Source organism: Quercus suber, unplaced genomic scaffold, assembly GCF_002906115.3.
Source record: "Quercus suber isolate HL8 unplaced genomic scaffold, Cork oak 2.0 scaffold_43, whole genome shotgun sequence".
In the NCBI taxonomy this organism is placed as follows: Eukaryota; Viridiplantae; Streptophyta; class Magnoliopsida; order Fagales; family Fagaceae; genus Quercus; species Quercus suber.
This window is the reverse complement of record NW_027069508.1, coordinates 886,945-904,412: the sequence shown is the minus strand read 5'-3', so window position 1 is coordinate 904,412 and position 17,468 is coordinate 886,945. Positions and strand designations below refer to the sequence as shown.

The window sequence follows — 17,468 nt, the reverse complement described above, 5'->3', positions numbered from 1 at the left end:
TTGTCCCTTATAAGGTGGCAAGTATCCTTTCCTTAAGAGGTACCCAACATCAACTAAATAATATTTTCCTAGTAAAAGGAAAAAAAAAATGTAAGATGCACATAAATAATATCTTTCTTACATATTTAATATATAAAAATATTATATAACTGGTGGTGGTTTTGGAAAGTTGACAGATTGTTGATAGATAGCATCTAAGAAAATACATGTATCATGTGCTACACCTTCCCATCCAGCCATAACAAATGTGAAAAGTAAATCAAAATCGCATGCTGTCATCACATTAAAAGATGGCACACCCTTTCTATTATAATATGGAGCTTTCTTGTCGTCTCCAACAACTTGGATATGTGTACCGTCAATGGCACCAATACAGTCCTAAAATAGAATATAAATTTTAGGTACTTAGGAAATAATCCTAACAAATATTATAAGCAAATTAGAATGTATGAAATGAATACCTAAAAATGTGGCATGTATAATGGACTCTTTTGTATATGTCTTGGAACTGCACTAAATGTAGGGTCAGAAGGCTTGAAAATATCCATTGACATTATATTAAGGCATTTCAAAATGCTATGAAAATATCTATGTATAGTCTCACTAGAATGTTGGAATCTTTTTGGAACCAACTTATGACATCCATCTTGTCCAAGCCTAATATGCCTTGTGTGCTGAAGTCCATATGTATGTTGTAAAACATTACACAATTGAAGGAAAACATGTGGCTTCATTCTAAACATTTCGTAACATTTCATTTCATTATCAGTCAAACAATCCATCAACTACATATAGCCAGTTTGTTCAAAATTTCTATAAGGTTGTTTATCAATATATTTCATATAATATGTCATTGCAACATGACGTCCAGGAATAGCAAGATCATATAACTCATCATCATCATGTTCATCGTTTTCCACATCATAAAAATGATATTCATCACTATTATCAATATAATCATTGTAATCCATAGGAATAACACCTAAAATATTATAGCAATAAATTAGATAAATCACAATAAAGAAAATGATTAAACATTAAAAAAATAATAACTGGATAAATCAAAATAAGTATCTATCACACAACAAAAACCCACAAAATATGATAGAGGGTGCTGAATTTTCCAATAAGAGAGCCATTTATATCAGTAATCATGCATCTCCTCTAGATGTTGTCCTTATAATTCTGTTTTGTATCATATAAAATATGAGTTTGCCATATCAGGTTGAAGAATTAATATAGACTAAAATAATATAGACTAAAAGACTAAAATAAAACAATTACATGTTGATTAGTACTCATCTCTTTCCATCAACCAAGCTGGCTGTTCATAATGACATCATCTATCATAAAATAAATACACAATTTCCATGATCATAACAAATTTTGAAACGTTTAGCTAGCCCCCCTTGCACATGCAGAGCCCCTTCTCCCCTCCAAACAAAAGAATAAAGAAAACTCAAAATATCATGTCAGTGATTTCACTTTCAGTGCTCAAGTGGAAAAATGTTTATATAAATCAGCATTGATTCTAATAGATGATACAAATAAATCCATCATGTTTTGTATTCAGCGAGGTCAAAGCTAAAGCTCCAATGCTCTATTAGATATGATTTATCCTTATCAAAATATATTTTTTCATTGTTCTTATCAACCTTTTAGTTATAGTTTTTTTATTTTGGTTTTAAAATTTTATTGCAAGACCTTTCTTTCTTTGACTTGGAAAAACGCTACTGTGAAGATCAAGAAAATGATTATAGGGAGAGAACAAATGTATGGTGTCTAGGTGTTTTGAGAGAGTGAAATATGTCATTCGAATATCTAATACTATCTAGGACAAGAATTGACTTAGCTGGTGAATAAGAATTGCGACTATCAACAAAAACAGCTATAAAACATGGATGATGGCAGTTAGGTTCAATTCAAGAGCTTAGTAAAAGCTCAAATATGATAAATCATGGTATGTGAAAAACATTTGCTTCCACCAATTCAAACCACGAAGGACAGGATATCATTTGGCTCAAATTTAGATCGTTTTTATGCCTAGCAATAAACTAGTACAAATCTTTGTATAACTCATAGCATTATTGGCTTTAAATTTTCAATACTACCGCAAGCTTCATGTTTACATGTTAAGTTAGCTGGTACTTTCAAGCATCCAAATATGTAATTAATTTCCTCTATATAGCAAGCATCTTAGGTTACAATACTTGATCCAGTAAAAAAGATAGATGTTACTAATTGTACCTTAAATTTGGTGCTTCATACCCAGCAAAGCAAGACATCACAAGAGGATGTAGAAATTAAATTGTAGCTCGAAGAAGCATAATCAAATTTATTACAAGTTGTACAAGAACCATCTGTTTTCTCTTTGAGCCTAGCAAGTAACCACTTATAACAGCTAAGTGATTGTTCAGTTATTCCTAGGATTGAACCTTTTAATTGGCTACGACACTCACTAATTACACCAGTAATGCAGTAGTGATTACTTGCAGCAGTAACATGCTTCCTTGCAGCAGTAATGCAGCAAATTCACTAATTACAGCAACCACTGCACTATTCAATCAGTCCACAAAGATTCTAACACTCTGATACAATATGGTGCCATTGCACTACTCAATCACTACACATTATGATCCTAACACAGCACTGATTTAATTTCTTTATCAAGAAACCCAACAAACTCAACATTGGTGAAAATATAAATATAAAGTTGATGTATTGGCAGAAAATTGTGAGAACAATGAAAAGAGGTCCCAACTCTTGATTTAATAGCTTTCTATTCAAAGATACAGCCAAGCTTCTATCTTTGTAATTCAAACACCCTAACAGCCCAACAACTTAAAACACTCTAACAGCCACATTATTCAAGGATAAAACAATAAAACATTAAAAGCATCTCTCTCTTCCATAAAACATTATTCAAAGGATAAAACATAAAACACCCTAAGTGTCAAAGTAGTGCCCTCCTAACAATCTTGCCTCCTCTTGCAAAAACTAAAGTTGTAAATATAGTTCTTCCATCACGACAAACATCTCTCTCTTTTCTCATTTCTGAAAAATACATGCTGCCATGGGGTAGAGTTCAGAACCCTTCTCAATGCCATTTAAGGTGCACACACATTCCATGACATTACGAATAGTACTACTTGGCTCCACTGAACAAGCTGAGTTCCTTAACTCCACGACATCACAGATACGACTAAGTCGTTGTGTCAACTGTAATGTTGTTCCTCCTTTCTTCCCTTTACTTTGTGTGGATGATGGTAAAGCTCGCTTCTTTCCTTTGTTTTGTGTTGGATTAGGTGGTTGTGTGAGGTTATGAGTCTAATCTTCATGAACATCATCATCATCATTAGGAGAAGATGAGTTAGCAAAAGTATCACCTAAACCCTCCTTAGGTGTCTTAAGATAATTAGGTAACACACCTGAAGTGGGGGCCCATGCTAAATCTCTCATGGCTACAATGTCCCTAAACATAATGTCTAATAAGTCAAAATTCTCCAAACCTTTCTCTCAAAATTTTGTAGCTTCAGGTACCTCCTACAAGTTTGAATATTTTCATTAATAACTCAAATCAGTAAGGTTTATCTACTAATACAACATACATAAAATGGGTTATACAAAACATATCATTAGCTTCCTCTCGCACCACTCATCAGTTGCAGCTGTTGTTCCTTTGGCTACATCCCACCCCAATCCAAATTCACTTCTTTTCAACTTATTCCAAAGCACCCAATCTTTCCTCAATCCATCCCATTTATGCTTATACTTCACCCTAGGATATTCCTTTCCAGTTTTCTTTTCAAAAGCTACTATAATATTTGTCCAACACTTTTTACTAAAGTGGGTATTAGGTCGATTACCTTTAAATACCTCATCCACACAAGCTTCACAAAAGATAGTTGTTACTTTTGATGGCCATTGAGCTCTAACATTTGAGCTACTTTGGGATGGCTTACCCATCTTTAAAAAAAAAACATAAGTTTGTTAATGTTAATGTTTAGCCAAGTTCAGCAAGCTCTACAACCAAACCCATGAGAAAATTGCATAGTAGGAGTATGTTTCCTAGGTAAGTTCTACAACCATTAAGAATCAAACAAGATTTTTTTGCAAAACCTAGCTACTTTAAACCCATGATTTTTCTGCAGAACCCAGCTACTTTAAACACCAATCCTTGTACAAAACCTTCTAACAATGTCATATAATCATATTGTAATTAAACTAATGCTTCATAATATAAAAACACATATGTAATTAACGATTACAACAGTTGCTAAAACAAATTTCATCTCCTCATAAACAGTTGTTAAAATACTTATTTTTAATCTCAATCCTTGGATCAAAACTTTAAACTTTTTTACCGTTTTTCCTTCTCAACTTTGTCCCTTCCCAATTACATCGTGCTGATCTGGATCCTTGACCAACAAAGAGTAAGTTGTGAGAAAGATTAGGAAAAAGAATTAATGTGTCATGAAGTGACATTTGTGGAATAATGATATATTTTGAGTGGGTGATAGATATGGTGAATCCTTAGCAGTATGAATAAAAGTAATATTAGAGACCATAGATTTGTGAGAGATAGTGGAGGAATTAGAAGTCACCTGCCAAGAAGAATTACCTAATGTGATTGAAAGAGTAAAAGATGAGTGAACATATTATGGCAAAATACAACTTGGTTGAAGAGTGCCTCCAAATCAACCATAATAAATAAACGTAACTGGTGTCTCAACAGAACCTAAGGGTATAATAGTCGTGCCCGCGAGGATGAATTAGAGGATAGTGGCAAATGCAGAGCGATGTCAATTGACATAGTTTTGCTTCCAACAGTATTGATACAAATACTCTTTTTTATGAAAACTGCAATGGTCCCAGAAGCTCAGGAGTTCCTAAAAGTATATGAAATCCTAGCTAGAAGAAGCCTTTGATGTAGGAAACTATGAGCGAATGGCATAGTTAGGACAGGATCATAATATTGTGTGTGAGCAGTCTTCTTTGCATGCTTCTTCACATATCAACTCTTTGATTGGATCAATGCATTGTGATGTTAAGGCAAGATGAGAGTATCAATGTATTGCTTTTAAAATTTTGATTAAATCAAAATCTAACCGTAATTTGGTTTGGAACTTTGATGGGTAGGAAACATAGTGGTTCGAGTATCTATCCCTAACTTGGCCTGGAGGATACTGCTATTTTGAGTATCTGATAAACTTAAAGTTAACTACCTTAGAGCACTTTGAGAGTGAGACGGTAAAATCTTGGTAGTGCATATATATGTGTGTGCGCGCGCCCGCAAATTCTTTATCAATATTGTATTTTTGAGCAAAAATCTCTTTATTCTCATCTGTAAAACTAAGATTAATTGTGATAGCAAATGGTAAGATTAATTAATAAATTGCCACCAAATGAAGTCATCAATTCATAGTTCTCATTCATTGGTTAATTACAGCTTGCTGGAGCTCCCTCTGGATAACAGTACACTAGACACACTGCATAGCAGCCCTGTGGGCTTTGGCTTTTACCCAAAATCATTGCAACCATAGGTAAAAGATCCGTGTTGGAACTTGTATTAGATATATAGATGATCCAAAGGATACCCAATCCCAATATTCTAAATCCGCAAACAGAACCACATAATTTAAATTTTAAGGCACAAACATGTAGCATCCAAGTAATTAGCATTAACACGAGCACTGCCAATCGACTATTGCCCTGTAGAGGTGCGATCTGCAGTTGTCACACATTTTGGGTGCACCTCGTACCCACATTCCAGACACTGGTAAGCCCAACCACACCCTTGTTCATCGCAATCACAACATATAAATGGCCCTCCTCCATTGCCTTCAGACACCAAATTGAGCTCGTGGCGATGCCCTGGATGGTACACCGATCTTGGAAGGCTCTTAGCCTCTTCATCCAATTGTTTCTCTAGCAACTCCACTTTGGCTTCAGTGAAAGGGTATGCATTTTCTTGGTACAAGTTTATCAAGTTCCTACCTTGTTTGGTCACAGTTTTACCATCAGGGCCTATAATTATCAAACAAGGGATCCCGCGTACATCAAAATGCTTAGCAAGCTCCTTCACAGTTGGGTCTCCAAAAGGCAAAGCTAGCCAAGGCATTTTATTAAAATAGGAGTCGAACGACTCTTGGTCATGATCATGTGACACGAAAACTATTTCGAAGTCCTCTTGATCTCCATTTTCTACCAGCATTTGCTTAATCTTCTGGTAGATGGAGATTAACCTCGGAATAAACTTAACACATGGAACGCACCATTGGGCAGAGAAGTATAGTCCAACTGTTTTACCTACCAATGAAGCAACAGGTACCTGCACAACAGAGAAACATTCATGAGCCTCTATGCTCATTTTGACTCTTTATTAATGCGCAACCACATAAACAAGCCCCCCCCACCCCGCAATTGGTGACTAATGACTATATACACTACCGTGCCATGGTCCGAGCTAGAGGTGTACATTAATTCAACGTAGCACTAACTGTATAGGTCGTACAGGCAGCATCAAATACCAGTTAGGAGAGAAAATTTGGTGAACAGATAAGATCAACCAATTACAGGATTGTATAAAGCTAACAAAACTTCACATAATGGGACCATTTCTAAGATCCCAAAATCTTTACACACATGTTAATATAGGATACTATTGAAACATGTGTTTGCCAACCAATCAAATGTGCGTAACCATATCACATCGTTCAAATTACGTATCTCAAACAAGTTGTTTTCTCTAAGAGAGAGAAAAAATAATCTATGGTTTTATGATTTTGGACACTAGCTAAACATCAAAATTGAGCTGTCTCAACTGTGATTCAGAGTCTAATTTGAGTTAGGCAGTGCAGTGAGTTACCTGTTTAGGACTGGGATGACCCAAAAGATAATCTCTATCATGGTTAGTTATTAAATTGGTAAGGGTCTGCCTCTCATGCTTCTCCCTCTCTTCCTCCAGCAAATTCTCCAACCTCTCTTTAGTAAACGGGAAGGCTCGGACCCCGTATCGATAAACGAGTTCGACACCTTCATGCAATGTTGCATCATCTTTATTATTGTTAGGTTGCAAAATGACTAAGCAAGGAATACCTTCGATATCAAATTTCCTGTTCAATGCTTTCTTAGTCTCCAAATCAGAGAATGGAATAGCCAGCCAAGGCATCAATTCATGATAGTTGTTGAAGGCATTCAAGTCTTCATCCGATGACACATACACAATTTCAAAATTAGACCCATTGGTCTTAAGTTGCTCGTACATATCAACTAGGACTGGGGTGAAGATTCTGCATGGCGGATACCAATTGGCTGAGAAGTAGAGCCCTATAACCTTGCCTTCAAGATCAGATACTTTCACCTACACCACGAAGAATACCAGTAAAAAATCAATCAAGAGCCATAGAAATATGTTAAAAAAAAAATTGTAAATTGCAAATTAAACTTCTAAAGTTTGGGAATGTTTGGATTTTATACAATGAAGTTTTAGAATTTTGAATTTATCCCTTAAAGTTTGGGAGTGTTTAAATTTTACATCATAACATTTCAGAATTTACATTTTATCCCCTACAGTTTTGAGGTATTTGAATTTTACACCCTCAAATTCTGAAACTTGTGTATTTGGACTTTAAGAAGTAAAATCCAAACACCACTAAAATTTAGGGAGTAAAATTCAAATTCAGAAACGTTAAGGTGTAAAATTCAAACACTCTCAAACTTCAGAAAATAAAATCTAAATTCTAAAACTTCAAGGTGTAAAATCCAAACACCTCCAAACTTTAGAAGTGTAGTTTGCAATTTACTTTTAAAAAAATATCAATTTCACAACAAAAGACTTATAAGCTAACTTAATAAATATATTTAATAATTATTTTTCGACGGTTTAAAAGTTGATACATCAATTTTCAGTAATTATAGAATAAAACTTGTAATGTTTTTTTTTTTTTTTTTTGAGCCATATATGATATATCTAATACAATCCAAAATATGGAGTAAAGTGGACTTGAATTGAGACGTGAGAACTTATATTTAGAGTTTGTTTAAATACCACTTACTTTGCTAAAACTAAAAACTTATTACTACAAATACAATAGATAAATGTAAAATTTTGTTAAAATAGTATAATAAGACCCATTAATAATACTAAAAAGTTCAGTAATTTTCATAAATAGTAACAAAGAAAGATAAATAATAAAATAATTTATAATTTTCATCCAAATCCAAACACCAACTTATTTTTATTTTTCTCTTTCACATTCTTTTTAGTGTGTGACCCCGTAATGATAAAGTCATCTTTCCCATTCTTTTTCGTACTGTAACGTCCATATCAAAAAAAGGAGCATCTTCCGTTCTGTCCTCTTCTGTGGCCTGTTTTTCTATATATAGCATATATAGGTGCACGTGCTTTTTTTCCTTAATTAGGATTGGTTTTCATTTATGCTTGAATTAATAAATGTGCAGATGACACAAATTTCATACGGAATAATGGAAAATGTTAGAAAAATTTTTTAAAAAAACACCAAATGATACTTATGAAACTGAAAAAATAAAATAAAGTTGTAAAAAAACAAAACAAAAAAAAAAAAATTGTCAAAAAAATTTCAAAAAAGTTGATGTTAACGAGCACCCGTTAACACAATCCTTGAATAATTTGTAATTTAAAAAAAATATATTTAATAATTTGTTTACCATGTACCTTTTCTTTTTTTTTTTTTTGGCTAATTGTATACCGTGTACCATAAACAATATTCCTTCTATCCATTTTTATTCATCCATCTTGGTCATTTCTCAAACCCAACCCTCATTTCTTTTATCTTTTTTGTTCAATTTTATTCTTCAAAAAATAGTTACTATGCATTAACTTTTTAAGATATCAATATCATTAGATTATCCAAAAATGGTAAAAATAAATAAATAAATAAATAAAAAATAGCAACAACAATAGCAAGCAAAACAATATGTGAGAGATGAATTGAACCATTGTTATTAATACCGTTTCGGGCCCTGTTTCGGTTTGTCCAGTGGAATGGAATATTTCGGTACCGGCCGATTTCGGCGTACCGTTTCAGGGTGTTTCGGGGTTCTTAAAAAATAATTTATATATATCCTTGTTGAACATAAAATTATCAATTCTAATAAATAAATAACTAAATATCAAATAATACAAATCATTTAGTCTTAACTCTTAAGTCTTAAACATCAATATAACATCATACAATAAGAAGATTTACAAGACAATAATTTTTTTTTTTTTTTTTTTTTAATAAGGCCAAATCCGGTACCGGCCAGAATTTGCATCTCGGCCGGAATTGGCCAGAATTGACCGGAATGGACCGGAATGACCCGGAATTTGACCCGAGGTGGAACGTGAGTATTCCGGTACCGGTTTGCATACCGGTACGAAAAATTCCGGCCGTTCCGACCGGAACGGAACGGAATCAATAACAATAAATTGAACCTAAAAGTCAATGGCTCAATGTTACAATACAATCAAATCAAAGACCCAAAAACAACGATAGATCCAAATGAAATTGGCACTATGAATGTTGCAAACAACCATCCAAAAGAAACAGTACTTGGGAATGAATTTCTACAGTGGAGTAGACAGCACAAAATCCACTACCCTAGGGGCCTACAAGGTTCGGTCAGCTAGAAGCTAGAAGCTAGAAGCCCAAAAATTTTGAAAACGATCTCTCACCAAATTTACATGTGTATAGGGTTACAACGAGCCACGTGTTGTACCAATAGCGTTAATGTGAGGCTAGACTAAAAGTGGGATTAATATGTGACACATGTCCTTTCTGCTGCGCTGTCCCAACGACAACTCTAATGTGGTTGTGGGTCTCCCCTCATTGATTAGGACAGCATTTTAGCGCAACGTGTCTCGTTACACTAAGTCAATAAGCATCTTCACTAAAACTCATTCTTATTATTTAGCTTTTGAAATTAAAAAAAAAAATACAAATATGCTTAACTAAACTTGTAATTTAAAAAAATATATATGAGATTTTAAAAATAATATAAATTAAATAGAAAAACTGAAAAGGGCAAAAACTAATAATATTTTCCTTTCTTTTCTAATTTTTAGAGCACGATAAATAATACTCTTCTCTTGTAATTATTGTAAAATCATACTAATTAAATTCATAATAAAATCCATCATAAATATAAGAGAAGCGAACACCATTCCACTTTACTTCGAAAGTACTTAAATATTTTTTTATAACAACAAACAATTTGATAGCTATTGAAAAGATTCAAATCCTTCACCCAACCTGTTAACACTAATATAGCAAATATGTTTAGAAGCTATTTTTTATCTTCAAATTTTAAATTAAATAAAAAAATACATAGTTTATATTGAATTTAATTCTAAAATATTTTTTATATTAATCAATGCAGTCATGTATTGAAAACAAAAGATACTATATTTTAGAAAATTTATGGTGGTTTGATAGAGTTATTAAACAACTCATTTTCAATTTTTAAATAATATTACACACATTTTCACACACGTGTTTCAAAAAATTACAAACAACATTACTCATATTTTTCTACTACACGAGCCCTTATCTTTTGTCCTAACAACCAAATAATGCTCATTGTGTAAACATCAACAAACCACTAAAGAGTTTCTCAAAAAAAAAAAAAAACCACTAGTGATGAATTTGATATGGGTGTACAAATAACATGCAGTTCAATAATGGTTTCTAATTTTTGCAGTTTAACTAACATCTCCTGGTACTTCTAACATATATATCAAAAATTCAAATTTTCAAATTTCCCTATCCTTAACTATAGAATTTTTTTTTTTTTTTAAATACACTTGTTTTTTTATAACTATCAGCTTTGAACAAAAATATCAAGATATCAACCAAAAAGGTATATTTGATATAACCGTGGAAAAATTTGATCCTGTCCAATCAGGAAAATGTGTATAACACAGTAAAAAAAAGCCTTATAACTTACTGATATTGCATACTCTCATTTAAGAAGAGAACCAAAATCAAATTATTCAATCCACCATGTAAACATTATATTATCAAAAAAGATAACACAACAATAAAAATAATTGTTCGTTGCATGGTAGTTCGATAACTTTTTTTATTTTTTAGAAGAGGCAGTTTGATCACTTAGTTTCATTTCATCGATGCATTCAAATTACTATATGTCGATGACCCTTGGATATTTGGAATTTTGGATCTGTTGGCAAATGAAAGCTTGCAGCGAATTTAAAACGGCTATTGGACTTGGCAGTTTGGTCTAAGAGTCTGGGTATAAATGACATGGATTACCAAATATAAGAATAAACAGAACAAACAAATTGAAGATTGTAAGTTGTAACCTTCTCGGTCAGTTATTGGCACTATAAAGCCTATAAACACAATTTAAAAACTCAGATTCAGCTTGTGTTCGGTGTTTTTTTGCACTGAATACGTGTCCGATGCAAAAAGACACTATAGACACAAGCTTCACCCCAAAAACTCTCTAGTTTAATTCATATTTCATGCACACGATTTAAAATATTTAAGGCTCGTTGGCAATGATCACTTAGCTTCTCTTTCAATGTCCAGTGAGTGATAAAATCTGAACTACATAATCTATAGCTACCCAGTTAATTCAGAGGCGCGTACTATTGAAATATGGAAAATACAAGAAAGTTGCCCAATAAATATCTAAAAAAATATTTAAATATTTAATCATTGTTTGAATTTCAGAAATATTCAATTCATGATTCCAGTTCTAGAAAGTTCCTCGTGAAGAATACAAACAAAACAACAACAAATCTTTTTTTTTTTAAACATTTATATGCCCTATTTGTTTCTTAAACTTGGAACTCAAATAATTTATATAGAAAAAAAATTACTTATGATTTAGGATTAACAATTAATTAATGAACTCCGGCATCAGAAGAAGTTAACATTCAGACAAAGAAAGAAACAAAGAGAGAAAGAGAAACGCCACGAAGTTCAAGAAGAAAGAAAAGTGTAAAAGCTATGAAAGATTAATACACACTCTCTCTACTTTCTTATTCTTTAATTTCTTTCTTTCTCTACAATCTCTGCTCTCTCTCTCTCTCTCTCTCTCTCTCTCTCTCTCTCTCTCTCTTTTTCTTTTCTTCAGTTGAAAGAAAAATTAAATTATTGAGTTAGGCCAAAAGTAAGCATATACTTCACACACAAAGAATTTGCTGTAGAAATTAGAATCTACACTTCAAACCCATATATAATATCCCATGATAAAACTAGCTATAAGACCACAATACTGGTTATATATGTATGTATCAAAGAAAATTTTAGTTTACCTCACAAAACAAACTTTATATGGAGAGAGAGAAAGAGAACCTGAAGTCCAGTTGAAGTGAGAAGATAATCTCGATCTCTGGACTCCAAGAGAGATGAGAATCTTGAGCTTGAGACCTGTTCTTCATAGTCACCGTTTGTTAGGGCTTCAAAATTACCATCTTTACCTTCTTTCTTCATCACTCTCTCTCTCTCTCTCTCTCTCTCTCTCTCAAGTATGAAAAAACCAGCCTCTTATCATTCTTCCAATTCCAAAGCTTGTTTATATTCCTAAGAACCGTATTCTTTCCACATCATTATACCCTATGCACTCGCTCCCCATGATACACCAAAACTTCAACACGTAGCATTCACCTCACTCTCTATGACAACAATTATAAGCTATTTCTTTGTCTATAATAAAAAAATGGTGCTACGTTAAATCACCACCGTTTCTTTTTCCTAAGTAGATCACAGTAGGCCGATATGATTGACTCGGCTATCTTAGGTCAACTCCAGTGAATCAAAATGTGCCACGTGAATGGTAGGTGATGATGCGGGTGAGAGAGAGTTAATATTTTACTTTTACTTTGACGTGGAAATATATAAACACTCACCAAAATGAGTATTGATTGGCAAAGGTCCGTGTTGTCATTAAAGATCCTTATGAAATATTGATGTTGTTGTAGTTGTTATGAATAAGGGCAAAACAAAATAGGGGGACACCTGTCTTCTCTTTTCTTTTGTATCATTCCTTTTTCCCGGAAAATATGAGGTGTGTGTGTACGAGGTGCATATCTCAAGAAAGCACAGATCCAACGGCCTAAGTAAAGGGCCATTTTTCTGTTTGGAGAAAAAAAATATATTGGACAAAAAAAGAAAGCTGTGCTGACAATGACCCAGAAGCTATATAATACTGTTGAGGAAAAAAATAAAAATAAATAAGAGATAAGAGAAAAGCTAAAGTTTTGGTAAAGGGTGTATTAATGGTCTTATACTCCTCTTGTACAATGTTGGTACTTGGTACAAACATTTGTTAAATGTGAATGTTCTCGGAATGTGAAAATATAAATACCATGTCTACAAAGTGTATATAAAATAATAATTTTTTTTAATTATAAAAGTGCTGTTTGTTTGTCGATGAAAATTGTCCATCCTTCATTTTAGGTTGAATCAAGTCATATTAGTTCATCGCTTAAAATTTAAGAAGTAATTCTAAACCCCTTCTTACTCGAAACTGTTGCTAGGACCTCTGTCTCTACTTGAGTCTTTAATTGATGGTATGCATCAAGGTCCTTCACTTATAAATTGAGATCAAATGCAATATCTAAAGTACAACACTTGATGCAACAGCTATTAAGAATTAAGATTGAGAGTTGAAAAAAATAACTTTCAATCTCAATCCTAAAAAAAAAGAAATGGTTTTTAAGAGAAAGTTAAAAAATAAAAATAGTAAAAATGTTTGTGTCCAGATAGGGGTGAATTGCATCGGTTGCAATACCCTAAGTATTGCATCCCATCCAAATCCTCCACTTACTATATATGATGCTGAGACATTAGTTCATCAGGTCTTGTCTCGTCCTCTACAGCCCAATTCGTCACTTCAGGTACATCCTCTCAGTTTATTAATTTTACATGTTGCAATCATCTAATCCATGGTTCTTATATGTGTTAGTTACATAGGATCCATTTATACTCGTAATTTATTTATTAATGACAAGTATCTTGTTCCCAAGTTTTCTCTTAACCTTCTTTTAATAGGGCAACTCTATGAACTCAACCTTTAGCTCCATTTTTCTAATCTTGGTTGTGGTGTGAAGGATCGATGAATGAGCCAACTACTTGGAACATGTTGCAAGGTTGTATGTTTGTTCAAGCTTTCTGTCTTGCAAATTCCTTCATATCTATTTCCCTTTAGTTTACTACCGCTGCCACCATCTTACCCAGCTTATGGCACTATCTCTTATGTCATGCATCCTTGTCTCGCGTCTTCAATTGTTAGCACTTCTTAATGGCTGATGCCACTTAGTTTCCGTAGATATTCATAATTTTGATTGCGTCTCGACTCTCGTGTCATATATATATTGGAAAACAAACTTATTGACTTTTTTGCTTTTACACATTTTGATCTATTCCAATGCCATTATGATATTTGAGAATCTGCTGTGGTCCTGTCCCCACTAAGGGGAAGATCTTATTATTTTGTCATCTTTGTTTATAATTACTTATGATATTCATGATATTTTAAAATAAGCGTAAATGTACTTTTAGTCCCTATATTTTGACGTTTTTTTATTTTGGTCCTTATATTTTATTTTTTTCATTTTTAGTCTCTAAACCAATTAACGCGTTCTATTTTAGTCCTTTCCGTCAGTCAATCGACGGAAATAGCTGAGGTGACAGCGGGAGGTATTAAAATATTATAAAAATGTCACGTCACCTATGACACATCAGCATATAAATTTAAAAAATTAATTTATTAATTTTAACAAAATTAAAAAACATAAAAACAAATTTTAAATAAGAACATGAACCCAGATGAACACAAGAACATGAACCTATGAACACAACCCCAGAATTTTCTCTCTCCATTTTAATCTCTTCTCTCTAATTTTCTCTCTCTTCCTTCCTCCCCAGTCTCTCTCTCCACTGTGAACAAACCCAAACCCCAACCATAGCAAGATCAACCACATGAAAATGGCCACCTTGCCATCACCGCACCACCAACCAACAACCACCACCACAACCAAACTCACCACAAACAACAACCACCAAGAGGAAAAGAAACACAAAAAATAGCCAAAAACCACAACCAACAACCATAATCACAAGACACGGCCACCATAAAAACCACCAAGAGAAAAAAAAATTGAAGAAACCCACCACGAGGAAACACAAAGACACCAAAATCAGAAACTCATACTGCCGATCAGAAACCCACATCGCCGATTAGAAACCCAGGCCATCGATTAGCACACAACTCGCCGATTTCTGCCTAAATCACGCCAATCTCGCCACAAAAAATACCCATAAAAACGCCATCATCGCCATGAGAGAGGGACTGATCTTGCCACGACCTCACCGATCTCCACCACCACAGCTCGTGTCTTCGAGTTTCGTGGCGGCGAAGGAGAGCTGTGGTGGTGGGTTTTTGGGGTTTTACAAGCCGCTTGGGTTCGTGAGGAGGTGTGTGAAGTGTGATAGTGAAGAGGGGGATTTGGCTTGGGAGGGTGAGATGGTGGACGTTATTGCCAAGAAAGGTGGTTGGCTCTTGCTGGGTTCGGATTTGAGCGAAGAAGAAGATGAGGTGGAACAAAGGAAAGTTCAAGAAAATGTTACTACTTGGGTTTCTGGGTTAAAGCTTTTCTCCTTGGGTCTTCGGCCATGGGTCTTCAGTTATGAGATGGATCGGCCATGAGAGGAGAGAGAGCTCGGGTATGAGCCATGAGAGAAGAGAGAGTTTGAGATGGAAGAAAGAGTTTGAGATGAGAGAATAGTGTGTGGCCGGTTTGATTTGGTTCATGTTCTTGTGTTCATCTGGGTTCATGTTCTTGTTTAAATTTTGTTTTTATGTTTTTTAATTTTGTTATAATTAATAAATTAATTTTTTAAATTTATATGCTGATGTGTCATAGGTGACATGGCATTTTTATAATATTTTAATACCTCCGGCTGCCGCCTCAGCTATTTCCGTCGGTTGACTGACGGAAAGGACTAAAATGGAACGCGTTAATTGGTTTAAGGACTAAAAGTGGAAAAAATAAAATGTAGGGACTAAAATGAAAAAACGTCAAAATGTAGGGACTAAAAGTGCATTTACGCCTTTAAAATATCAATCAAAACTCACCCTTAAATGTCATATTCTTCATCCCTCCCATCTTAATGACTATCATTATTTCTTTTCTCTTCTCATTGTTCATGTGCCTCTTATGTCTCATGAAAGTAATATGGACCCCTCTGACAAAAGCAATGTGATAAATCTAATGCCTTGCACAAAACTCACACTTCAACTTAGTTGATTTTCCCCCGGTAAGTTTTGTAAAGTTGCGATTTACAATTATGTTTTATATTGGCTTTATTCCATGACAAAATGTGTTGTATTTGCTTTAATTATGTTCCTTGTATTTTGTGAGATTTTATTGTATTGGGTTTAGTATCAAGTTGGTGAAAACTCAAGCTTAAATGAAGAATCAGTGGATCTCACGGGTGTCTCGCAGGAAGCTAACCGGCGAAAGAGCCATGTGAGGAGCACATGACTGGAAACTGAAGAGTCGTGCCAGGCTATCGTTTTTGCAAGTGTCTCGCGGGTAAGACCTTCCCGCGAGATAGTCACGAAACTTTCTGCCCGGAGGATTTTTAAGAGTGACTTTCTTACCCTTCACCCATACTATATATACCCTTATTACTCACAAATGTATGTGAGGCTATTCAGAGAGAAAAACCCTAGATAGTTTTTCTACAACACACACACTCATCATTTTGAGAGAGAGCTACTCATCCTTAGTGAAAAATCATTGTAGTCTCTTCTCCATCCCTCTCCCATTATCATACCTTGAGAGGAGATTTGTACTCAAATACAACTCACATCTATTCAGAGTGTAGAGAGTGTTTTGGAGCTTGGGAAGCTTTGGGGATTTGCCAAAAGAAGCCGGTGAGGCTTGGTGGATGCAATCGGTCGTATTGCAGAATCCGAAAAGCTAGACAAGACACGGTTCCGAGAAGCCTTGTTGGAGTAGGAGCTTGGAGGGTTTAGGTACATCGAGTAGATTAGGCTTGGATGGTCTCTTGCTAACTCATGTATCTCAATTAATTGTCTAGTAGATCGATTACTGCTTGGAAGGCAGCGGAGAGGTTTTTTGTTGAGTTCTTCGATTTCCTCTTCGATAACACATCGACGTGTTATCTTGTGTTGCATTCTCTCTTCCCTTACTCTTGTGCTTTGCTTTTGTTGTTTGTTGTTCGTTGTTCATATTTATGAACTAGAGTAGTATCGGTTGTTTGCATCTCATTTACTCTTATTTCCGCACTTAGTTAAGTTAGAGTAAAATTAATCGAGCCGTAACTTTTAATCTGGGGGTCTAAACAGCTCTTGTGTTTTCGACACATTTTCGAGCTTTCAAGTTTACAATTGGGTGTAAGTGGGTATACAAGATCAATACTCGAGTAGATGGATAAGTGGCAAGC

General features: G+C 34.2%; 2 protein-coding genes across 3 annotated transcripts; both read right to left on the bottom strand.

The window, feature by feature from the left end:
* Nucleotides 1-785: 785 nt before the first annotated feature.
* Nucleotides 786-3,966, bottom strand: LOC136066689 (L10-interacting MYB domain-containing protein-like). The gene is made up of 4 exons (XM_065771410.1): nucleotides 3,653-3,966; nucleotides 3,510-3,543; nucleotides 3,066-3,327; nucleotides 786-982 (listed from the first exon to the last, which is right to left on the bottom strand). The coding sequence occupies exons 1-4, from the start codon at nucleotides 3,964-3,966 to the stop codon at nucleotides 786-788; spliced, it is 807 nt and encodes a 268-aa protein (XP_065627482.1).
* A 1,440-nt stretch (nucleotides 3,967-5,406) lies between these two features.
* Nucleotides 5,407-12,659, bottom strand: LOC112028028 (probable nucleoredoxin 2). 2 transcript variants are annotated; one of them, XM_024060668.2, is made up of 3 exons: nucleotides 12,348-12,659; nucleotides 6,869-7,363; nucleotides 5,407-6,331 (listed from the first exon to the last, which is right to left on the bottom strand). In XM_024060668.2, exons 1-3 carry the CDS (start codon nucleotides 12,483-12,485, stop codon nucleotides 5,705-5,707), a joined length of 1,260 nt encoding a protein of 419 aa, XP_023916436.1. In that variant the 5' UTR covers nucleotides 12,486-12,659; the 3' UTR covers nucleotides 5,407-5,704. The 2 variants fall into 2 exon arrangements, with proteins under 2 accessions (XP_023916436.1, XP_065627446.1); XM_065771374.1 differs by having other exon boundaries at nucleotides 12,308-12,410.
* Nucleotides 12,660-17,468: the final 4,809 nt, after the last annotated feature.